Here is a 24676-nt window from a genome sequence, read left to right as displayed (position 1 = left end):
TGCAGCTGCCCAGCATGTTCTTTGTGTACCAAAGGTGACATCCTAGACCCTGCAGCCCCTGACCTGTGGCCATGATGCTGACCTCTCCTGTCCTTGGCACATTCACTCACACGCTCAGCCACTTTTGTCCCTGAGAGAGGCGTGAGGTCCCAGATGTCCAGTTCACTGTGTTAGTGTCGCTCTGGAAAAACTAGGACTGGACTGGCAGGCCGGTCTAGAGCCCCAGAGTAGTTCCTGAGGGAGGCAGCTCTGGGGCAGGGTTCTGAGAAACCCTACGCCCCGAAGATCTGGTGCTGCTCTCTAGGTCATTGGCTTTGGAGCAACAGATAGAAATGTATACTCTGGAGTCCTTCACCACCCTTTCCTTTAGCCCACCCCAAGACAGGCAGTAACTTGGAAGCTCAGACTGAAGGACTGGGCCTCTTTGGAGGGCGTATGTGTCTGTCAGGACAAGTTTCCCAGTTTACTTGGACAGTCTAATGCTGTTATGGAATGCTGGTAACCTTGAGTTCCCTAAGCTCGGTTGTGCTTGAGGGCAGCCCAGGGGCTCCTGGGCTTGGGCATCTCCATCCTCAGGGACACATTCATGGCTCTGAGTGCTATGAAAGGTATTCTTTTTTTTTAAATATTTATTTGTTTATTATGTGTACAATATTCTGTCTGTGTGTATATCTGTAGGTCAGAAGAGGGCACCAGACCTCATTACAGATGGTTGTGAGCCACCATGTGGTTGCTGGGAATTAAACTCAGGACCTTTGGAAGAGCAGACAATGCTCTTAACCACTGTGCCATCTCTCCAGCCCCTATGAAAGGTATTCTACCCAGTGTGCTGGGGTGCTACCTACTGTGGGGTTAAGGGACTACCTTGATAACCCACCATCCAGAAGCTGCGGGGCTGGAGAGATGGCTCAGTGGTTAAGAGCGCTGGCTCCTCTTCCAGGAGGACCTGGATTTGTATCCGAACACCCGTGTGGTAGCTAACAACTGTCTATAACTCCAGTCCAGGTGATCCAACAGTGCCTTCTGGCCTCCATAGGCACCGCATGCACGTGGCTCACAGGCACATATGCATGAAAAACACCCGTACGTATTTTAAAAAAAGAAAGTTGAACAGCTGCCACAACAACTCTGAGCTGCCTGTGGTTCTGGAGGGCCGTCCACCCTGTATTGTGTCTGTTTCTATGGAGAGAAAACAACATGGGCGTCGGTTGGGGTAGGAGGGAGGAGACTGCTGGTGGAGGGTGGTGCTGGCTGCTCCTCCTCTTCCTGGTGGGCAGGGAAGGGACTACAGGCTGAATGGTATGGGGTAGGTACTCTGCCTGTTCCACTTCCTCCTGTGTCCCCTTCCACAAGAACAGGGACTTGGTCTGTGTGCTTTCTGCTCCCATCGTAGGGCAGCAGCTCCTCCAAACGTGGAATGCCGACAGCCTTGGGGTCCGTACATGCGGGTCCAGACACAGCAGCCTTGCCAGCCTGGCTATGTGTTCATAGGGAACTCTGGGAGGCCATCCTCCTCTTTGGGCCTAGGTGGCCTATAACACTGGTTTCATGCTTTTCTCCTGTTTTGACAGAAATTTATGGCTTTGCTTCTCTTTGTCAAATAAAGATTGTCTGAAAGAAATTTGTCCACATTGAGTGAGGCAGATGCTGGCATACAGGGATCCTGTACCTCAGGCTCATTCACTGTTCCATTGACCTAATGAGACTTGGGAGAAGTGGGTGAACACAGCTGTCTGCTTTGAACTGATCGTGAGGTGTTCCTTTTTATCCTTGGCCTTCTTCAGACAGAGAGGTGCAAATAGCAGAGCAGACACTTGGGCACAGACCTGTACTGAGGCCCTGCCTGCTGAGCAGTATCCATAGTGGTTCTGATGACTTGTTTTCCAGGGACCAGTGTAGAAAGACTGGGCCATTTTTGATAAGTCAGTGTGTGTGTGTAGAGATTTAAATTAGCAGAAGAGAGGGCTCTCTTGTACCCCCAAATAAAACTGTTCTCTGATATTGAGCCGGTGTGGAGCTGTACAATGAGGGCAGTTTGCACGACTGAGGAGGCCCTGCATCCCTTCTGCCCAGTGAATTTCCATTTCTCTTAACCTCAGCTGGCTTCTTGACGTGCATGTGGAAGGTGTTAACAAACAGGCTTAAGACTTTTCCTCTAACAGATTTTTTTTGGTAATAGTCTAGAAATTTGTTTCCAAGTTCCCATAGCCAGAATGAGTGATGGTGATTTCAGCCTTTCCCTGTGTCTCCTAGGAGCTCTAGCCTCGGTGGTGCTGCATGGTGTGGTGCAGACCAGCACATGTTGTTGTTGTTTTGGTTTTTCAAGACAGGGTTTCTCAGTAGCTTTGGAGCCTATCCTGGAACTAGCTGTTGTAGACCAGGCTAACCTTGAACTCTCAGAGATCTACCTGCCTCTGCCTCCTGAGTGCTGGAATTAAAGGCGTCTGCCACCACTGCCCAGCTGACAGTGGTGCCTTTAGTTTGAGAGAAATTTTGAACCAGTACTTTTGAGGGCCTCTTGTTCATTAAGCCCTCTGCCTGATGAGTACTTACTGGTGAGGGGTAGAGCCCAATCCATGCTGTATAGGTGCCTCCTGCTGTGTGGAACTGGGAACTGGTGTGGTTGAGTTAGAGACAGTGGTATCTAGTTACTAGAGAATGATAGTCAGAAATGCAGGTTTATTGTTTGTCTTTATATGGAGGTACTGGGAAGAGCAGTTAGTGTGTTGTGGAGTCGCACAATTTGTATTTTGTACCTTGAACCTATGTAACTATTTTGTTCTTGTTACAATATGGAAATGCTATAGAAAACTAACTCCATATTTTTCTTCATTCCTTGGCCTCCACATTTGCACAGTTCACTCTCTAGTGCACTGACGGAGTAGGAAAGGCTGGGTGGTGTGTGCCTGTCTTAGATTTCAGTGCTAAGTGAGTGTGGAAGGTCACTTGGTAGGATGCTGTGGGCCTTCAAGTTTGAATATCAATCTTTGGGGGGTTTTTTTTGGTTTTTTTTTTTTTTGGTTTTTCGAGACAGGGTTTCTCTGTGGTTTTGGAGCCTGTCCTGGAACTAGCTCTTGTAGACCAGGCTGGTCTCGAACTCCCAGAGATCCGCCTGCCTCTGCCTCCCGAGTGCTGGGATTAAAGGCGTGCGCCACCACTGCCCGGCTTTGAATATCAATCTTATGATCTGTCTGGAGAAGCCTGACCTTGAGAATGTTGAAAAGGATTCACCCCAACCCACTCTGGGTCTTGACTGGACTCCCTTATGGCAGGCGATATGAATATGTGTAATGGCTGTTCTGCAGTTGAGCCCAGTGGTGAGGTGCCTGGCACTGAGTGTCTTCCCTTTGAACTAAAAGTAATTGCAGACATCCTGTCTTCTTCCCAGACCAGCTTGTGTGTGCCTGGGGCAGATGTTAGGACAATCCTGTCCTCATCTGCTCTGGAGGTACTGTCGATGCCCAGGGCCATGGAGAATGGTGCTCACTCGGGCACAAGCTCATGGGCTCCTGCTCTACCCTGCTCCTGTCCATGCAGAGAGAGGCAAGACCACAATGAGGGTGTTTTTATTCAGTCTTTGAAGGCAGGAAGGTGTTGGCCCTGGACAGGAAATGTGCCCAATGTGTTTTTTCTGGGCAAGAAAAATTCCAATTTAGAGGGAAATGGAAATCTCCAAACATTTCACTCTGGGATGGAGCAACAACATCAGTGGGGCAGAGCCTTTATACGTGGTGCTGAGTTCTGGGCAAGGGTCTACCCTACCTGGCCTGTCAGAGGTCTGGGCCTGGCCCATGAGAAAGTCTTTTTGGCTGACATTTCCTGCCCAAGATGTTTTCCTTTCCCCAGGAGCATCTCACTAGTGACACTGGCCTGTGAGGCAGTAGACCTTGCCAGGGGTGTGTGTCTCTCTCTCTCCGTCTCCCCCCCTTTTCTTTCTCTCTTTCTCTCTCTCTGTTCCAGGATACCTAGAGCTATATATAACGAGACCCTTCCTCAAACCCATCTCCCTGAAACATTTATATGAAGGGAAACGAGCACAGTGCTGAGCCAGCACAGGGACAGGGTGCTTGCCTTGTTATGTGTGTGAGGCCTAGATTGAATCCCCAGCTCCTCTCCTGCTTTAGCCTCCCCAGCACTAGATTACTGCCCATCATGTGTGGCTGAGTGCTCTAGAGGTTCCAATTCAATCGTCTATTTCTGATATGGTCAACACATTCGCGATAGCACCTTCTTCTGTGGAAACAGTAGGCAGTTGTCTTCAGTGTTCTCTCCTGTGTGTGTGTGCATACATTCACTTATGCGTATGTGTGAGCACACATGATGTGTGGGTGTGTGCCCACATATATTCCTGGATGTTCTTTTCACAGGTGTGATGACAGTGGCTCTTACCCAACTTCTTAGATCTGTGAACCAAATCTGCAGGTGGGGCTGTCACTGACCCACTAGGGGTCATAACAACCCCCGTGTGACTCTAATGGCTGCTGAGGTGGCTAGGAGGGAAGCCTTCTGTAGGCCCTGAAATTTCCACCTTAGACCCTCGTCCTAACTAACATCAAGCTAAACTGCCTTTGTGTGTGCTGCCCACAAATTAGCAGTTGTGTAGGAAAGCCCCACACAGAGGGTGTGAGGTGATAGCCTGAGCTACCCTCCACCACCTGTAGGCCCTGGTTGCCGTCCTGACAGCTCGGGCAGGACTCCGAGTCCCACATGTTCACTAAGCTGTGAATGTAACCTGTCACCAACACCTACCTGGCCTTGTTATTAGAAAGGAAAGAAAGTTGAGCATAGGTATGGAAATCTAGTAGGCTCCATCTGCCCCTCCCGGAAGGAGCCATGAACTTTAAGAGGCCAGTATCTGCTGAGACTAAGTATTATCTTACAAGAATCCCTTGCCTGTACTCTCGCTTGGATCTCAGTCCCAGGATCCCTTCTGCACCGTTAGATGTTGTGACTCTGCCCCTCTCTCTGTGATTCTTGACTCACGTGAACCCTAGTTCCTGGAAAGTGGCAGGGAAGTCAGAAGCTATGGGTCCTAGGGGCCTCTATGCAGGCCCTGAGCAAGCTCTTTCTCCAGCATAGCCACAGTTCCTTTGGCTTTGGGGTCAGTGTTACTAGCTGGCCAATCTAGGCTGTGCAGTGCTGTCGTAGTAGAGGGTGTTAGGCCTGTGAGAGGAGGGGCAGAGTGCATTGCTCACTGGGGCTTAGGGTGGGAAAGAACACCTCCCAATTCAGTGATGTCTTCCATACTTCAAGAGAATAACTTGGGGCCTGGAGGAACATGGAGGTGCCTACCTGTCTCTAACCCTGTTTATTAAGGATGAGAGTGCATGCTGGGACAGAGTCTGTGAATTCAGAGTAGGTGAGAATGGTTCAGGAATACTGGCTGCTCTCTGAGCCTCGGGCTGGGTATTTACTGAGCTGGGCTCAGGTCACCCTGCTGTCCTTGCTGAGGCCACACCTCCTCAGCAGTGCATGTAGTATATGTTTCAGATTACACGACTAGTACTTCCAGGTTTGGGATCAGGTCGGTCAGACCATGAGGCCTGTTACCCTGCTCTGCGCTGTCGAGGGCTTGTTGCTGAGGAGGTGGGGAATAAGGCCCCTCCCTCATCCCCTGTCCATCTCACTGCAGCCTGTCCTCCAGCCCTGGATGGGAAGGCCTGTTTATCTTTATCGATCTCTGCTGAAGGGGTGGCAGGTGGCCAAGCAGCCATTACAGGCCATCCCGCCCTCTGGCGAGTCATCTTGATGGAATGTCAGTTGTGAGCGTCTGAGGGACTGGCTTTGAGAAAGAATAGGTCCTTTTGCCCCACCCCCACCCAGACTAATACTCCCAGGCTGGGGCACACCCACATCACAGACTGCTGGTGTGCTCCAGCTGGCGGGCTTTGGGACTCTGGCCTTGTGCGTTAAGTCCTTTTTATTTGTTTGTTTTTGTTTTTTGAGACAGGGTTTCTCTGTGTAACCCTGGCTGTCCTGGAACTCACTCTGTAGACCAGGCTGACCTCAAACTCAGAGAGATCTGCCTGCCTCTGCATCCCAAGTGCTGAGATTGAAGATGCGTGCCACCACTGACTGGCTTGTGCCTTAAGTCTTTTAACAGCTACTTTCCAGTAACCATATAGGGGACATCCCATGTCTGTTTGGGGACTTCAGTTACTCTCTGCTTCTGAAAGAGGTTTGAGGTGTCAATGCCTTTAGGGTCATGCCAGAGTGAGCCCTTGGGTTGTGTGGCTCATGGGACCAGGACATCTGTCTAATATCTTCTTAGGAGTTCAAGCACTGGCCTCACTTGGGGGTACTTGTCCCCTAGCTCCTTTCTGCAGGTGTGGCAGACAGGCCAGGACTTAGCTACCTCACCACCACCACCAAGAAATCCTTTCCCAAGGGTGAGTTCTTGCCATTGTGACAGATCCAGGTCCATGGAAGGAGCTTATTGTCATAACCAACTCCTGAGGATCTTTTTAGAGAGCTGGGAGCTTGGGAACTTGGGAAGGAAAGGTTTATTCAGTGGGTCCTTCCAGGAGGGAGAAGGTAGGCTTTTGGTAACTTAGTTTCCTGGGAGAAGTCTTGTGAGCAGTGTAGAAGTAACTAGAGAAATGACCTACTTAAGTTAAAGGAGTCGAAGTCAGTATTCAAACTGGTGTTTCTACTCCATTTGGGGATTAGGGTTGACTTAGAAATCCAATCTGCTTCCCCAGTAGCACAGTAGTTAGAAAATAGGTTAATTTGAGCATGATGAGAAATGTGAATTATCGTGTGTAAAATATTAATGGTGATTACAAAAATAGCTTTGCGACTTCTAGAGCTGTGGAATATCGGAAAAGACACGCAGCTCGAATCGAGCCAGTTCCAGAGCGAGACAGTGCAGGGTTCACCTTAGAAGTAAGTGGCCTTAGCTTCTGGCTCTGAATCACCCTATGGGAAGCTTTTGCTGCATTGAAGACCTTCTGCTGGGGATTGCCCAAGTCCTGGTAGTTTTGCCTAACGGCTTCACTGTAAGTTGAGTGAGTACCCTATTCTGTCTCTGCTTTGCCCTTTGAAGGATTAGCAGGGGACATGATGCTGATTCTTCTCTAGGGGCCTGTTGTGGCTGGATTGGTGTCTGCTAGAGCAGTGCTGGGCTGCATTCTGGCCCTCCTAGCAGGGACTTCTGCAGCCAGTCAGCCCTAGGTCATGTGGATGATCATGGAGGGCCAGAACTCACCTTTCCCACTAGACTAGCTGTCCAGTGAGCCCCCAGTCTCCTGTGTCTACCCCACAGCTGTGCATTATGAACATACAACAGCATAGCTTCTGTGTGCGTGATAGGAATCAAAACTTGGGTCTTAGGCTTGTATGGCCAGCACTTCACCCATTGAGCCATCTCCCCAGCCCCGCTGTCTGTCTGACAGGAACCCCATCTGAAGCCTAAGGAAAGGAGGACTCTGGACTAGGTAGTGACAGCTTGACAGAGTCAGGCAGATCCTGGCCATAGGGGACCAGATGTTATTGGGGCCTACAAGATACAGTAATAACCTTGAACCTGGTTGGACTAGGATCTGGGCTCATTGTGGAGTTAGGACAAAATGGGACAAGGATTCTGGGCCACAGTGTTTCGCTTTTGTGTAATGTTAATCAGAGTTCTCATTAGATGAGAGCAGGTTTGTGACAGGGCCCAGGAAAGGCTACTTGGAGCCATTGGGCTGCAGGCTTGCAATGTGAGGGAAGTCTGGTGATACTGGCCCGCAGAGTCTGTCTAAGACCCACTGACCTACTTTGAAAGAGAGGAGCCAGGAGAGACCACATCTTAAGACCACATTCTCCCCTGGAATTATGGGTCCTTGCTGTTGTGACCGTGGCTGGCTTCGTATTCTCATTTGGTTTTCCTCTGTTTTACATTTGGATACTTTCTTGGGAAAAAATTTTTTCCTGTTGACCCACCTAGTCTTCTGGAAATTTTCTTCTCATTCCTTGCCTCTGGTCACTTTTAGTGTCCTCTGTTGAGCACTCATAGATTGGGAGAACCTGTGTCTGGACACTGAGTCTATGCTATCCCTCTGAGATTAGCGTCACCAGACTTTTCAAATGCATTTTTTTTTTATTCTCACAGAACTTTTGGGTGAGTAAATGCTTTTAACCTCAAGGTATTACTAGTTTTAAGTCTGGTAAATTCTACCTTGTGGGGGAAAAGGGTGGCTGAGAGGTTAAGAATACTTGCTGCTCTTACAGAGGACCCAAGTTTGGAGTGGGTCACTGTGGGCATGCTAGTGCCTTTTAGGTGCCCCAGATGTGGAGCAAGCCTTCAGCCTGTGTCCTTCATTCCCTTGCAGCCTACGATGCCCCATTCTGTCTGTGGTGTGAATCATTATCTGGTATTTTGAATTGTGCTCTATGTTGAGGGTCTAGGGAGATCCCACCGTGTTGGAGTGCTTTTGCAGCCCCCCACCCCAGACAGCATCCAGGATATGGCTGTTGGGACAGTTAATAGGATGTAGAATTTTAAGAAGGGACTATTTTGAAAGCCCAGTACCTGCCTTGTTCAGAGTGACGCACTATGAATAGTTTCCATCCGCCTAACCTCTAGACGAAGAAAGTCACCCAGTGGGTGGGTGGCAGATACGCCATTTTCCGAAGAGTTCCCAGCAAATGACAGAGTGAGGCTGTGACAGCTGTGCAGCTTCCCCAGAAACCCCACCCCACTGTAATCTTCCTTCCGTGTAGCCATTACATGCTTGGAAACCATGTGCACACAAATGGCCGCTCTGGGCCTTCATCCTGAGGGGACTTGGGAATCTCTGAGATTGGCATGAAAAAAGTTTCTGAGTGATTTTCTTTTTTCTAATTCTCACAGAACTTCTAATTTGAAGATATTACTGGTTTGAAGTCTATGATAAGTTCTGCCTTCTAGGGGAAAAGGGGGTTCTCAGTTTGGTTCCCAGCACCCATGTTGGGCTCACCACAGCCTAGCGCTCCCAGATCCATGTCCTTAGATATTTCTGACTTTTTTGGTCACCTGTACCCACATTACATACTCAAAAATAGGTATATACATGTACATAATTAAATATAAATATTTTAAAATAAAAACTGGAACAAATTTTCAATTGAATCGTTACTAGGAAAGAGATGCGTTTCACTAAGATTTCTGGGTGAGCAGATGTGGTGGCCAGCCTGGGCACTTCAGCTTACCAAGGCACTTCTAGGCCATGTTTGCCCTTCCTAAGACCTCTCACTGCTGGCTCCCGGGTTAATACAGTGGTGGGACACAGAAGTACCAATGGAGAAACAATGTGGAACCCCTGGGGTGCTGGCCAGGTACCCAAGTGGGACAGAGTGGAGAAAAAGATGTCCTAGGAGAGAGCTGAACACTGGAGGTGTGGGGGACAGTGGCATGGGTCTCTCCTGACCTCATGATGTGAGCAGTTGTAGTCTCTACTATTAGTGTTTGTTTGTCCTGTGATCGTTGTGCGTGGTTAGAGTGAGTTTGCTGCCCAGGAAGGGTAGTGAGAGGTGGCTGTTGCCCCTACACACACACACACACACACACACACGCACGCACGCACGCACAGGCATAGCGTACATGGAGCCCCTGGATGGCTGTTTTAGTGTTATAGCTCTGCTCTCCAGGCTTTTGAATACGGCAGGCAGATGCTTCTGTAGAACAGGAATTTACATGGGGTCCCTGTCTCTGTGTATCTGCTCGCCTCCTGTGTATTTATTTGAGGAGTTCCTCTCTGCCTCATGATAAGGTCTGGAATGTTCCTTGAGCAGAAGTCAGACCACCTGCTCTCAAGTTCTCTTCCTCATGAGCATTGCATTTTAGAGACTTGACAAAGAGCAGCTGCCATCTGGATGTTCACACCGAGTACCCATGTCTGTGACGTGGGCTTAGTATATGGCAGCGACTAGAGCGTCCTGGGCTTAGCATTGACCTTGGTGTAGGTCTTCTGGGCAGCTGTTCCTCTGGTTGAACCCGGGCTCTTCGCCCGTGTTGAGCTCTGAAGACCTCAGCCTCAGGCTTTGGTTTCCCATCAAAGACTCAGCACAGCTTTGGGTCTTTAGTACTTTTTAAAAATTACAGCATCGTCTATCTCTCATAAAGATGTTGATTTTACTGTATGAAACCATCTCCACTAATTTTAGAACATTCTTATCACTCCAATATGAAATCTGTACCTACCATTGGCTGACCCTCCACCCCAACTCTCTCTCCCCTGGCCACTGATCTAAGTTGTCTCTGGGTGTTCCTGTTAGAAAAATTTCCTTCACACAAAATAAGAATGTGTGTGGGTTTTTTGTTTGTTTTTCTGTAACTGACTTTCGTCACTTAGCAAGCTGTTTCCTAAGGTCATCAGTATTATAGCTGTAGATGCCTCATGAAGACTGAGTGGCGTCCCACAGTACGGACACATCACGGTTTATGCATCTGTTGTAGTTCCCGTTTCCTGTCTGCTGCAAACAGTGGTGCTGTGAACAGACACTTGCACACATTTGTATACCTGCGTGTGGATTATGTTTTCCTGTGGTTCCTTCATGTTGTATTCCCACCAGCAGCATACGTCTCCACATCATTGCTAATATTTGTATTATCCAGGTTTTAAAAATCACAGCCATGCTTGTAGAAACACATACCACCTTACTATGCCTTTTAATCCACATGTTTATGAGACAGTTGTGGGATTCTAAGTCGTTGTAAGAAGCAATGCAGAGATTTCCTGAGCAGACCTGGGAATCACAGAAGCACAGGGCAAATGCTCAGGCGTGAGATTGCTAGTCATTTGACTGCTCTGGTTTGTTGGTTGGATGGTTTTTAAAATTGTTTTGGGTTTTGATGCTGGGAAACAAACACAGGCCTTATACTATTAGCTAGGTACGTACTCTCCATCTGACCACATCCACAACCTTGACAACCCTGCAAGGATCTGCCAGGCTCTATAGTGGCTTTACAAATTTGTATTTCTACCAGTAGGTTACTGGGTTTCCTGTTCACTGCATTCTGCCTGTTGCCTACTGTTGGCTGTGGTTTTCATCCTGGCTGTCCAATTGGGCATGAGATAGCATCTCATTCTGCCTGACTTATTCCTTAACCAGGCAGGTAGAGCATCTTCAGTGCTTGCTGGAAAGTAGATTTATTTGGAGAAATTTTCATGCACACGTGTAGCTTCAAATCCACAGCACTTTGACCTTTATGGTCTGTGAGCAGTAGTGGTTCAGAACGTGCTTGGTCCTGGAGGTTTGCAGAGCAGACTCACGTCAAGATGTACGAAATGCATTTCAGTTCATTTGCTGCAACACCAAGGGAGAGGGTGCAGGACAGACCATGGTAGTGCTCCACCGCTGATCAATTAATTAAGGGATGGGGGCCTGCGTGGTGGGAGAAACTTGTTCTCTGTGGATTCTGCATGGGCACGTGCTCAAGACAGTGAGGCTCTGCTCTGGACCTGGCACTGAGCTAAAGAAGACAGTACTGACCCTTCCCTGTTTGAGTATCTGGCTACTATTAGAGCTGCTGCCATCCTTATAACACATGGGTAGGCTGTAATTTTGCAGGACAAATATTCTCCAATTTTCTAAGCCCTTGGTTGGAGGGCAGAAATGCCAGCACTAGTTCCATTGTCTCCGCTCCTTCAGAACAGCTGTGGGCCCTCTGCTCGGCTGGTCCTTCTCAGTCAGGAGGGGTTAGGCTGTGGCTTCAGCCCCTCAATGCAGCCACCTGGGTGGGTGAGAGTAGATGCAGTTGTCTAGGGTGTGTTTGCCTTACGCCCTTTTGTCCTTTGATCCTTGTGCTGGGTTAGGAAGGGAAGGCCTTGACCTTGAAGCCTGTGGGCCCTTAAGTCAGAGCTGAGCAGGTGGCCCCTCAGATGAAGTGCAGACATTTGGAAATAGATGGCATCAACCTTGGCTGTTACATAGACCCACCCTCTGCTCGACCATGACCCCTTTGAGGGGTTGAATGATCCTTTCATAGAGGATGCACATCAGATATTTCTATTATTATTTAAAACAGCCAATTTACAGTTATGAAATAGCAATGAAAATAATTTGGTGGCTGGGCAGTAGTGGCTCATGCCTTTAATCCCAGCACTCTGAAGGCAAAGGCAGGCGGATCTCTGAGTTTGAGGCCAGCCTGATCTGCAGAGCGAGTTCCAGGACAGCCAGGAATACACAGAAAAACCCTCTCTCAACCAAAACTAAAAAAGAAAATAAATATTATGATTGGTGCTCATCACAACATGAGGAACTGTATTAAGGGTCACAGCTTTTAAAAGGTCAAGAACCCCTGCTCTCTCCATGGAGTCTTCCCTCAGGAACTGCAGAGAGCTTTGGAGATGGAGCTTAGTAGTGGATCATTTGCACAAGGCCCTGGGTTCAGCCTCCAGAACCAAAGGAAGTTATAGGAAATTGGCCACTTTCAGTCTCCTTGGCATGTAGACTCCATGCTGGCTCTGCCTAAAGTCTGCAAGCCGAACTACAAGTAGACCATGCCATACCTCATGCTCTGGGTGGGACATTGTGTTGTGTTGTTACCAAGTCACTCATGGAGTTGATGCCCCCTGTGTATCACCCTAGGTGGTACCTACCACCTTCCTCTCCAAGTAGCTGCTTCAGAAACCTCTATCATGGGATTAAGGCTTTTCCACCTTTACCATCTTCCCAGTGACCCTCTGCTGAATTCTGCCAGACTCAAATGGCATTCTCTACTCTGAGAGCTGTTTTCTGGTGTTGCCACCTGCTAATGTCCTCTGAGTCTGTGTCAGGGCCAAAACTAGAGCTTCCCAAGGCTCACCCCTCTGGACCATGCAGACCCTTTGAAGTTCAGAAGAGATTTCCTCATGAAGCACCCCTGGGGCAGCACCTCTCTCCGCTTGTTGTTAGGGAGCAACTCAGGAGCTGTTTGTTCTCAGACATAAGCATAGATTAGCTCTGTCTACCAAGTATCCTCCATTGAATACTTCCAGTCCGGTAGTACGATGGAGGTCCCCACCCTTGAGAGGTGGCCAGTCGTGCTGTCCCTGACTGCGGTAAGATTGCTTGATATTGTCTCTGGTTCCAGAATTGAGGTGGCACCAAACCATCCTCTTAAAGGTTTGCCTCACACTGGGGAGATCGTGGACTCCCAGATGGCTCCCGAGTGTTACTGTTTGGGCCTGGGTATGGATGTCAAACCCCAGTGGCCAGGAAGTTTGAGGTGGACCGGCAGCACCACACTGGCAAAGGGTTTTAGCCACAGGGACCAGAACCTGACTGCCAAGCTTAAGGTCGTAGTCACAGGTAGACCGCTAATTTAACCCCTGAGAGTCTTGATGTCCCCAGCAGAGTGTCAGTCTATCTCTGTCTGTGTGTGTAGGCAGCCAGGGCCTGATACCCTTAGGCAGAGACTACCTGTGACATAATGTTTAATTGGGTCTTGGCTTCTAGTCAGTCTTTCATATGTGACAACCCCTACTCGGGCAGGCAAGGTAAAACATCCTTTTGCTGTAGGCTGTTGGCATCTCCTTGTATCTGATTCTGGAGTTTGGGAGGGAACACTCAGCATTTGTCCCCAGTGAGCCAGGGTCTTGAGAGAGATGCAGCCTACCCACTTATGCTCCCTCCTTTCCTCCCTTCCTCCTTACCTTCTTTTTCTCTTGCAGAAGACCTGGGTTCTATTCCCAGTACTACATACGGTTCACAACTGTTCATAACTCCAGTTGCAGAGGCTACAGCAGGCACATATAATGCACATGCATGCAGGCTAAACATTCATAGCTGGGTAGTGGGGGCACATGCCTTTAAACTCAGTACTTGGGAGACAGAAGCAGGTAAATCTTTTTGAGTTCAAGACCAGTGAGTTTCAGGACAAAGAAACCTTGTCTTAAAAAAAAAAATTAAACAGGGCTGGAGAAATGGCTCAGTGGTTGAGAGCATTGCCTGCTCTTCCAAAGGTCCTGAGTTCAATTCCCGGTAACCACATGGTGGCTCACAACCATCTGTAAAGAGGTCTGGTTCCCTCTTCTGGCCTGCAGACATGCACACAGACAGAATATTGTATACATAACAAATAAATAAATAAATATTTTTAAAAAAATTAAACATAAAGTAAAATCCCCCCCCCTCAAAAGTAGTTTTTCATTTATTTCTGTTTGCTTGCATGCATGTGTGTATACCACATGCATGACTGGTACCCATGAAGGCCAGAAGAGGGCATCAGTCTGAAACTGGAGTTGTAGATGGTTGTGAGTCACTGTATGAGTGCTGGGGACCGAATACAGTCCCTCTAGAAGAACAGCAGGTACTGTTAACCCCTGAGCCATCTCTCTAGTCCCAAGGGAGATTCATTATTTCTGAGAGCTTCTGAATGGACGGACGTCCCTTAACGTCCCTACAGCAGAGCTGGCTCCCACCTGGGAAGACTGTTCCATCACAAGGAGAATCCCAAAGTTCCTTCCTATCCTTGTTTACTCCTCAAGCCTAGGACACTTTACTCACGGGACCCTCAGGTATGAGGTGCTCCAAGACATCACAGGCTTCTTCCAGGTGTCTGACTGTGACCCTCTGGATGGTACAGAGAGCACTGCCTTGCCTGCTGCGTAGCTGTTGGCAGCTGTTGGGTTTGGGTGTTCCCTCATAATCCATCCTGTTGTGTTTGTGTGTTTAAAAGCCTGAGTGACAAGAGACCCTGGCACTAGATAGGCTGAGAACCTGGCTGGAATCAGGCAAGCCTTATTTCCTGACATTTGTTCCTTCTGTCAGCCTTTTCTGCCTCTGTCCCTTGGAAGCGTGCCTGGGCTGTGCCCTGAGGTGTGGGTACTATCTACAAAGCCAGGAACATACAGCAGGGCTCATGTGTGCTCCCATGGCTACTTGGTGGTTACTTAAAGATGGCTGACGTCTGGCATAGTGACCAGAGAACTGTAAGAGTTAGACAGCACGTTGCTGTCACACCCAGCTATGACCCTGAGCTCACCTAGTGCTGCCAGCAGCATTTGAGATGGTATTCTCACCCACACAACAAAGACAGAAGCTGGATGTGGCTGGAAGAATGGCTGGGCAGGCAGGCCTTGGGGGTAGATTCTGAGGCAGATTCTTTTTTGTTTTGTTTTTGGGGGTCTCTCTGTTATAGCTCTGGCTGTCCAGGAACTTGCTGTATAGACCAGGCTGGACTTAGACTTCCAGATATTTGTCTGCCTCTGCCTTCCTAGTGCTGGGATTAAAGATGTGTGTGTGCACTGTCCCCCTGGCTCTGTTGTGCACCGTGCCCCCTGGCTCTGTTGTGCACTGTCCCCCTGGCTCTGTTGTGCACCGTGCCCCCTGGCTCTGTTGTGCACCGTGCCCCCTGGCTCTGTTGTGCACTGTCCCCCCCCCCCCCCCCGGCTCTGTTGTGCACCGTGCCCCCTGGCTCTGTTGTGCACCGTGCCCCCTGGCTCTGTTGTGCACCGTGCCCCCTGGCTCTGTTGTGCACCGTGCCCCCTGGCTCTGTTGTGCACCGTGCCCCCTGGCTCTGTTGTGCACCGTGCCCCCTGGCTCTGTTGTGCACTGTCCCCCCGGCTCTGTTGTGCACCGTGACCCCCAGCTCTGAGGCTGACTCTGACTAGTGAAGTTCCTTAAACATGGGGGCAGTTCCTGGGATGAAGAATGGCAATGAGCTTGTTCTTTTGGGACTAGGAATGGGTGGGGACTGCTAGGATTCTGCAGCCTGTGGGGTGAGCAAGTGCTGTGTGGAGGCTTCCCTGGGCCCCTAGTGGGTCTCAATTTCTGCTGTGGGTATTTAGTCACCATGATCTTAGCAGTGTGTGCAGGCCTCTTTTAGAATCCCAAGCTCACTCTCCACTGTCTCCAAAGCACTAGCCAAAGGCCCTCTGCCTTTGGCAAGTTGCCATGCCTTGTGAGGGTTTCTCCAGCTACCTACTGTCTTTGTTTACTGGGCATAGGCATCCACAGGAAACACTGCCTGTCTGGTTTAAGAGTCCCCAATCTGTGCTGTGTGGCTCCTGCTGGCCACAAATCCCTGAGGCTCTGCCTGGCTGTTCTCTGTACTGTCTGAGGCTAAAGGCAAGTGCTAGAGACAGCGGCCACATTGGCCACAGCTCATCTCTGGAATGCCAGGCTCTACTGTATCCTGTGGGCCCGTATTGTCCTGCCCCTGTTTCTGTCCTTGGTCAGCATGAGTGTCTCAAGTATTCTGAGGTAGATGTTTGGAGGTGGGAGTGAGGAATCCCACAGACCCCACAGTGTGGGGTATGGAGGGCTGGGGCCGGGTGGGCACATGCAGCTGACTCTTCCTTGCTTTGGGCTCTATGGTATCTGCAGCCCTGACTGTCCCTGGCCTTCCCAGCACAGGTGCAGAGGCTCACACTCAGTGGCACCTGTTCTCAGTGTGTCTTTGCCCTTGGGATGTGGGGGAAACAAACCTCTACTGTCTGAAGCCCCAGAGAGGAAGTGGCCGCAGGGCACTGCTGTGGCCAGCCCAGCTAGCTCCTCCCTGATATAGTCTGATAATGGCCTTATGCTATTGAACCTTTGGAGGCAGGGTTGCCTCTTGTAGACCTGTCCTGGCCTTAGCACGTGGACCCAGAGCCCACCTTGTAGCACGATTAATAAAAACCCCGAGACAAATATTGGGATTCAGCCTCAAAGTCAGAAAAGCAAAACAGCCAGCCACTGACTCTTACCTCTACCTTTGCCAGGGTTTGCTGTCTTCCTATAATTTGTTAATTTCATCATTGGTGAATGATACTGCAATCTCTGCTGGGTATACCTGGCTTGTAGGTACTGTGGGCTGTTTTTGAGGCCCCTAGAAAGGTAACTGACTGGTTCCAACTGGCCCTCCAGAGGGAAGCACTATGGTCTGTCCCAGGCCATGTCTCAGAGGCGTCTGCAGGGTCCTCTGGTCTCACAGGTGCCCTTCAGCTTCACCCTCACTTTTGCAGCTTGGTGTAAAGGGGAAATTCCTGTCGTCGTCGTCTAGTTTTAAGACTTCATTGTTCTGTAAGAGTTCTTTGGACTTTTTATGAAATATCTCAGAACTGTTCAAGGTACCTGCAGATTCCTCTGTTAGCTCCAGGGGCTTCCCCATCTCATGTGAAACAACTGGGCTGCTTAGGAGACTTTGACCTTAATACACCAGTCTGGCACCCTCTCCCCCGCCTTCTGCACAGGAAGCAGCCTTGCCCAGTGGTCCTGTTCTCCAGCCTTTTCTGCTGGGCCACAGTCTGGCTTATGAGGCTGCCTGGGAGGTGTGTCATACTCCCTGCCCCCTGGGTCTCTGGAGTTTTTAAGTCGGCACCAGACTAGACTTGTGGCTTTTTCTGTGAGAGAACAGAGCTCACTTTCTGCACCTGCTCCAGCCAGCGTCTGCTTAGACAGGAAGCCCCACCCTGGTGTGCAACACCACCACCCCTTCTGCCTTCACTGTGGGAGGGATCCTTGCAATTCCGGAAGTGGGTTCTTCTGCCCCAGCCAGCATCCTGGGTATCTACTTCTGCAGGGGGCACACTTGGCCTCTGCTGAATGACACTATGACCTTGTGACTCATCTCCTCTAGAAAGCTGCAGCACAACTGAGCCGGTTTGGTGTCGTTTTTTCTTGGCTGTTTGTCTGTCTGTCTTTGAAGAACATGCACCCGGCTGTACCCTAGGACCAGCACCGCCTCATCCCTTACACCAGCACAATCCCTCAAGAGAGTGGCTCCCTATCCCAGGCCCCTGAACACAGGGGTCCTTCCAGATACCTCCTTATTCTTGGAAGGGCAGCAGGCCTCCCAGGCACCTAGGATGGGGACCCAGCCCAAGCACGACACGTTACCTGGGCCTTGGTGAAGGCTTCCATGAGGACTGATCCACCCCTCCTATCTAAATTTCATGGTGGGAAACCTATCACAGAAGCACCTTGACTGCTTGCTTCTGTGCCCCTTCCAGGCAGCAAGGTTTCAGCCTTACTTCTGCTGGGCCAGTTGTATGGTGGGGTGTTTCCCCCAAGGATTCTGGAGAAGAACCCTGTTCTTTGGTATACTTGAGGCCCCCTGCTAGAGGTCACAGACCTCACTTTGGCTTTACCTCTCCCCCTCCCCCAAGCCCAGGTAACTTCTAGGCAGCGTGCCTGGTACCGCAGTGTAAGCCCTGGTATATCTGCTGGTTCTACTGCCCTAAGGTCCCTATCATCTTCTTAGGCCCTAATTGGGGGACAGTAGCTTAAGTTCTGTAGGCGGCTCTGCTCTGGGAGAGGCCCATGCTGTAATTAATTATCTTGCATAGAATGTCCCCCAGGTGGGGGGTGTAACATTTGGGTGGACGGTCACACACTTTCCCACACAGATTGGCTCAGGTGTGTTCCACTTAGTGCTGGATGTCAGAACGAACCACAACTGGTTCCTGAGATAAGCTAGGGCACTGAGTAACTTCTGCAAGAGTCTGACCGCAAAGGCAGTGTGGAGGCACCTGTGATGTGTGCCGTGGTCTTTCCTCTGGGGAGAGGGGTATCTCTAATGCTCCCTAATGAAACACTGACCAAGGCCACCCAGAGGGCAGCCCTCCCAGGCTGCTTCTGAGCTTGAGCATAGCTGCTTATTGGCTCACATTTGAGCCTGTGGTCACTGCTGGGTCATTTAACCCATTCCTGGCATGGGCCATGGAGTGGAACTGATCCCTTCCAGCCTTTCCAGCAACATATATTATATCTGTGTTCTAAGGAAGTAGTGTAGTCTGAAGGCAAAGAGCCTAAGGGTCAGAGCACCGTGGAGGCCAGACTGGATCTTGGCAACCCACACAGCCGGCTGCAGCTGTGTGTGAGGTCACCTCATAGCAGCCCACAGCTGCACAGTGTCCCCTCTATTCTCGTGGGACGCCCTTGCCCCTTCACAGAGGCGGCAGGCTTACCTTTCTGCTCAGGGCCAAGAGCGCACTGTGTTCATGGCTCCATACATTTTGGGTCCATGGGGAACTTGCTACCATGGAGTTGGTAGGAGGACTAGACCCTGCCTGAGCCCAAGGATCCCAACAGGGCCTTTTGTGTTGATCACAGGTTTCAGAGCCCCCAGCTTCCATAAGACCCAAAGCAGACGACACTTCCTCACAGTCCCCTGCGTCTTCTGAGAAGGACAAGCAGTCCACTTGGCTGCGGACCTTGGCTGGTTCCTCCAATAAGGTGCTATGTGGGAACCTGTCTGGGGTCTTTGGGGAGGGTGCCAGGCCCTTCTTGGAGCCAACTCTGGCTCATCCTGGTCTCAGGACTCCAGTGGCCTGTTTTCCTGTAGTCACTTACATAGGGACTCTCTTGACAGAGCCTTGGCTGTGCCCACCCTCGCCAGCGCCTTTCTGCTTTCCGGCCCTGGTCCCCTGCAGTGTCAGCGAGTGAGAAAGAGACCTCCCCACACCTCCCAGCCCTGATTCGAGACAGGTGAGTGAGGGGTGCACAGGAGGGCCAGACTATGGTTAGCAGACTGCAGTGGTGTTGGTGTCTTTAGTCCTAGGATGAACTCTCCAGAGCTTTGAAGTCTTGGGGGAAGTTCTGAGCTCACAGACCTGTCTGTTAAAAAAAGTTAGGTTTCCAGCAGGGCATGGTGATCCACACCTTCAGTCCCAGCACTCAGGAGGCAGAGGCAAGTGAATCTCTGAGTTTGAGGTCAGCCTGATATAGACAGCAAATTCTAAGCCAGCTAGGGTTTTATAGAGATAGATAAATCAGTAAATAATAGCTTCTCATGGGCATGAAGGTCCAGTTGTGTGCCGGCCTACCCCAGCCTCTGGGGGAGATTTGTGTTCTCATTGGAACCTTGACCTTGTGATTTAGATTGGCTGAGTGAGCAGGGCTCATCCCACAGCTCATAGGGACCTGTGAGGCAGACGTACCCCGGCTAAGCATCTACGCCTCTTACAGCTTTTACTCCTACAAGAGCTTTGAGACAGCTGTGGCCCCCAATGTGGCCCTAGCACCACCAACCCAGCAAAAGGTTGTGAACAGTCCGCCATGCACCACCGTGGCCTCCCGGGCACCAGAACCTCTTACCACTTGTATCCAGCCCCGGAAGCGGAAGCTGACCATGGAAACACCAGGAGCCCCAGATGTGCTGACATCTGTGGCTGTCCCAGAGGAAGACAAGGATTCTGAGGCTGAGGTGGAAGTTGAAAGCAGAGAGGAATGTAAGTATGGATTGGAACCTGCTCCTTTGGGCATTAGTACAGGGGATGGGGGAGGGTGGGACACATGGTATGACTGGGGTGCCTAATGCTGTGTCTTTTCTGTCTGTCCTCAGTCACCTCCTCCTTGTCCTCGCTGTCCTCTCCGTCCTTTACCTCGTCCAGCTCTGCCAAGGACCTCAGCTCCCCGGGCATGCTTGCTCCACCTGTGGTTGCCCCTGATGCTACCACCCATGCCGACGCCCCAAGTGGGCTGGAGGCGGAGTTGGAGCATCTGCGGCAAGCCCTGGAGGGCGGCCTGGATACCAAGGAAGCCAAAGAGAAGTTCCTCCATGAGGTGGTCAGGATGCGTGTGAAGCAGGAGGAGAAGCTGACGGCAGCCCTGCAGGCTAAGCGCAGCCTGCACCAGGTGAGGAGGGCCGCAGGCGGGCACTGTGATGTGCAGAGTTCTTCTGTGCTTCCAGGAAGGCTCCCACAGTGCTCTCAGCTGCAGCTTCCCCTGTGTGTGGGGCTCCCTGAAAGAATTGGCATGTTAGTTGGTAAAAGCCAGTGTTGATGGTTGAGGGAAGAGCGGCTGTACTAGTGATGCCTCTCTCTCTCTGTCAGGAGTTGGTGCGTTCTCCAGCAAGACGTGGGCTTTGCATATAGAGTGCAGGGATGTCTCCAAAAGGGACTTAGCCGCAGGCCTCTGGAAGTGCATGCTGGGAAGGTGCACGTGCGCTTGCAGTTACTGCTGGCTGGGCCCCTGCTCCTCCAGCTGCAGCCGCTGCAGCCATTCCTCTCCTCCTTTCCATGCACGAATAAGGGGGGCCCAGTTCTCAGGCAGCTTGGGGAGTAAAGAACTTAGCCGTTGGTCTTCGCCAGGGCTCAGCATAAGGTTTTGCTGCAGGCTCAACCTCTGCTGAATTCACACCCCAGCCTGAGTCTGGCAGCTCTGGGGGCAGCCTCACATGCGTGGGCTTTAGCACAACACAACCCTGTCAATCCTCAGGGCTGCAAGATTTCAGATGTTCTGCTCAGAGTGAGTCTTAGTCATTGCCTCCTCCTCTCTGCCCCATTCTGGGTGGAGGTGTGATTTCCCACATGATTATTCATGGGGGACGGTGTCATGCTGCCTTCTAACAAGGGGGACGGGCATGGGAAGTACCAGAAGTAAGTGGCTCCATCTGGCTGGGGGCAACTTGAGGCCTCGGGTGCACAGTGTCTGAGACTGTCTCCCTGGTGGTTTCCTCCCCTACCCGTGAGGCATGGCATGTGCATTTGGGAGGAGGAGGTGTGAGAAGGTTCTGCGGCAGCCTTGATATAAGCAACCAACAGCTCGTAACAAACTCTCTGCTGGGCTCTGGGGGAAGGACACTAGCAGTCAGGTTAGGAGACTGTGGGTGCAGGGTGGGTGCAGAGGTGCTGGCTGGCAATTCTTAAATCTGTCTGCCGCGTGTCCTCCCAGGAACTAGAATTCTTGCGTGTGGCCAAGAAGGAGAAACTGCGGGAAGCCACAGAGGCCAAGCGCAGTTTGAGGAAAGAGATCGAGCGGCTCAGAGCTGAAAACGAGAAGAAGATGAAAGAGGCCAATGAGTCTCGGGTGCGCCTGAAGCGAGAGCTGGAGCAGGCACGGCAGGTCCGGGTGTGTGACAAGGGCTGTGAGGCCGGCCGCCTGCGTGCCAAGTACTCAGCCCAGGTACTAGGGTGGGTTGGCTGGTAGACTGGCGCATACAGTGGACAGCTGCTGTCACAGATGCAGCATGCTAGACTGCCCGTCTCAGGCTGATCTGTGAGGTGATGAGGAGCTGTGCCTGGAGGTCCCGAGGTGCATCCATAGCCACAGGTGGAAGTCCAGGTGTTCCAGCTCCGTACCGGGACCACTGTGGCCCCAGAACATAGGCTTCCCTTCCTGCTGCTGGCTTGGGCAGCAAGCTCTAAGCTAGGATGAGGAGATAGACCTTGGTAACAGCCCAGAGCTTAAGGCTCCATCCCAGGGAGGCAGGGAAAGTCTTCTACATCTGTAGTACTCTTTGGTTCCATCTTGGGTACTTCAGAAGTACAGGATGGAAGTGGAGTCAGCCTCTGCTCTGGGTGGACATCTGGGCCCTCCTGGGAGCCATTCAGGTAGAATGGGGACAGACATGGCACTACAGCTAACTAGGAACTCTAAAGGGAGGTGGGGGCTTGGGTGGGAGTGCTGGTGTCGGGCATTACTGACCACGCAGCATCCCTTTCAGATTGAGGACTTGCAAGCTAAGCTGCAGCATGCAGAGGCGGACCGAGAGCAGCTTCGAGCTGACCTGCTGAGGGAACGTGAGGCCCGTGAGCACCTGGAGAAGGTGGTGAAGGAGCTTCAGGAGCAGCTGTGGCCTCGGCCACGGCCTGAGAATGTGGGTGGTGAAGGCAATGCCGAGCTGGATCCCTAGCCTGGGCAGTGCCTGCCACTGCCGCGTGGACCTCCATCTGTGCGCAGAGGGCGGCGGGTATGTGCTCTGCAGGCCCAGCCCCTGCCTCTGCAGCCACACAGCACAACGTCTCTACTGTGCCTATTACCAAGCGAGTGTTTGTAACCACATACTTTTGGAATCCACTGCAAAATTTTCTACTGGCCAAGTTCAAGTGAGCAAGCCATGTCCCCCAGCTGCAGCCAGAGTTGAGACTGGCTCTGTGGATTGCAGCTGGTCCTCTGCTTGCTGGAACATGCTAACATTTACACTTTGTTATAAGCTATTTAAACCAGTAAGGAGACTTGATACTCAGAAAATCAACATGTTTTTTAATGACTAACTGTAAAAGGCCCCTACACGTGACGCCATCTGGACACCCACTCTGGTGGGGGTGGCACCCACCCACCACCGTCCTGGGAAGCCATCACCGCTCATCTGTGCCCGCGGCTGCAAGAGGACAGCAAGGGTTTTCTTCAGAGTCTATTTTTTCAGCAACAAGGACCCCAGTCTTCCTGCTGCTGCCAGGAAGAGCAGGGAGAGCGCCGCGTGCGAGATGAGCCCCAACACTGCCCGCCTTACCGCCACTGCCCCGCCCACCAACATCACCACTAACCCTGCCCTGCAGGCACGGGGGCCTGAGCCACAGTCTGTTGAGGCCTCTGGATGCCCCCACCCACCTACACCATGAGGGGCTAACCTGTGTTAGGCAGTGGCCATGGTCCAGTGTCATGTTGTGTTGTTCCCCATACACACCACCACCCACCCACAACCCACACGCTGCTTGACCACAGCAACCCCTCTTCAATGCGGCAGACATCACTCCTCATCTTGGGACTGAGGCTGCAGCATTGGAACAAAAACAGCATTATATCACTCCCCCCCCCTTTTTGTTGTTCATTTAAACATGTATCTAGAACTGCACTTTGTCAGACCCCCCCTTCTCTTTTTACTCCCAGTTAACTGAGGTTTTTACCGATTTCTAGAGCAGTTCAAACCCTAAGTGCTCGAGTGCTTAGAAATCCCCTCTGGTGCTTGGTTGAACAAGGGAATCACAAGAAATGAAAATGCAGAGACTGAACTTGGGGGTCGTTCTGTGCCTTCCAGCATCTTGTACAGCAAACCCTGACTTGTCTTTTTACCCCCAAAATATCGTCTTCAGTAGCGATTGAATCTGCCACTGTCAAAATACGTTACTTGCATTTATTCCAAATAATCTCGTTTACTCTTAACTGTTTATGCAAATTGTATAAGGTTTCTTCTGCCCAAGCTTGAAAAATGATTCCCCAGTAGACAAGAGGCCACCACCCATCCTCCAATTGTGTTTATTTCCATGAGAAGATCACACAGAAGCCCTCCGCTCCAGTCCTGACAGGGCAGCCATGACCTGAGGGAAGGTGGAGGTGGCTTGCGCAGGTACAAGTGACCTCAAGGACTGTTGCCTGCATCTGGAGACTGCTAAGCCCTGACCTTTGGTGCCGAGGTCGTCTGCAGGGTTTTGCCCTTGGTTTACTGAGGGGGTCTGGGCTGCTGCCGGGTCCCCCCTTCTGAAGTGCAATGCAAAAGGGACATCATGTATACACAGCGTTTATTTGGATTTTTTCTTTGGCTTTTTTTTCCTCTCAGTTATGAAACTTGTATGCATGGATTTCACATCTCCATAGCTAGACCCATCCATGGGCATTATGACCTTGTCTCCTAAAGGGTCAGTTTTGTTACGCAACACGAAGAATGCTGTTTTCAGCCTTGTTTTTCTAGAGTTGTGCTTTTCAGTCATTTCTTCAAGGAAAACTAAATGATTTAGTTGGAGCAAAGCTTTAAGTGTGTTGGTGTGCTTCTGTGTGGCTGTCCCTGTTGTAGGAGGTCACAGTGATTTGGGCCCCTTTGAGCCTTTGGTTCCAGGGGCACTTGCATTTCCCAGCAGAGCCTCTCCTTGCCACAGCTCTGTCACCATCGGGTTCCTGGCCTCCCTGGTCCAGCACTGGCCCCGTTATGGGAAGGAAGTGCGCTGTCTGCAGCAGAGACTCTCCTCACATGCCAGAGTGACTCCGGTTTGGGAAGGGCTTGTCATCTCAAGAGCTGTTCCTCCTGGGTCCCTCCTCCCCCTGCTTCTGGTGAGGCTCTTGGAGGCTGATGTGGGCCCTGTGAGACCTA

The 24676-nt window shown here is 51.0% G+C and overlaps 1 protein-coding gene across 2 annotated transcripts in view; it reads left to right on the top strand.

Moving 5' to 3' along the window:
• Nucleotides 1-24336, top strand: part of LOC121443543 (ski oncogene) — a 67225-nt gene extending 42889 nt beyond the window's left edge. The window contains exons 2-7 of one of the 2 annotated variants that reach the window (XM_041645312.1): nucleotides 18982-19104; nucleotides 19241-19356; nucleotides 19837-20099; nucleotides 20213-20505; nucleotides 21544-21774; nucleotides 22316-24336. In XM_041645312.1, coding sequence (XP_041501246.1) covers nucleotides 18982-19104; nucleotides 19241-19356; nucleotides 19837-20099; nucleotides 20213-20505; nucleotides 21544-21774; nucleotides 22316-22504 — 1215 coding nt within the window. In that variant the 3' untranslated portion in view covers nucleotides 22505-24336. The remainder of the gene's footprint in view (nucleotides 1-18981; nucleotides 19105-19240; nucleotides 19357-19836; nucleotides 20100-20212; nucleotides 20506-21543; nucleotides 21775-22315) is intronic. The other variant, XM_041645313.1, reaches the window with a different exon arrangement.
• The last annotated feature ends 340 nt before the right edge of the window (nucleotides 24337-24676 follow it).

The sequence above is a fragment of the Microtus oregoni genome, unplaced genomic scaffold (genome assembly GCF_018167655.1).
Source record: "Microtus oregoni isolate MIOR12 unplaced genomic scaffold, Mior012 000109F_ref0000275, whole genome shotgun sequence".
NCBI lineage: Eukaryota > Metazoa > Chordata > Mammalia > Rodentia > Cricetidae > Microtus > Microtus oregoni.
Note: the sequence above shows the minus strand (reverse complement) of the source record. Positions and strands in the feature narration are given on the sequence as shown.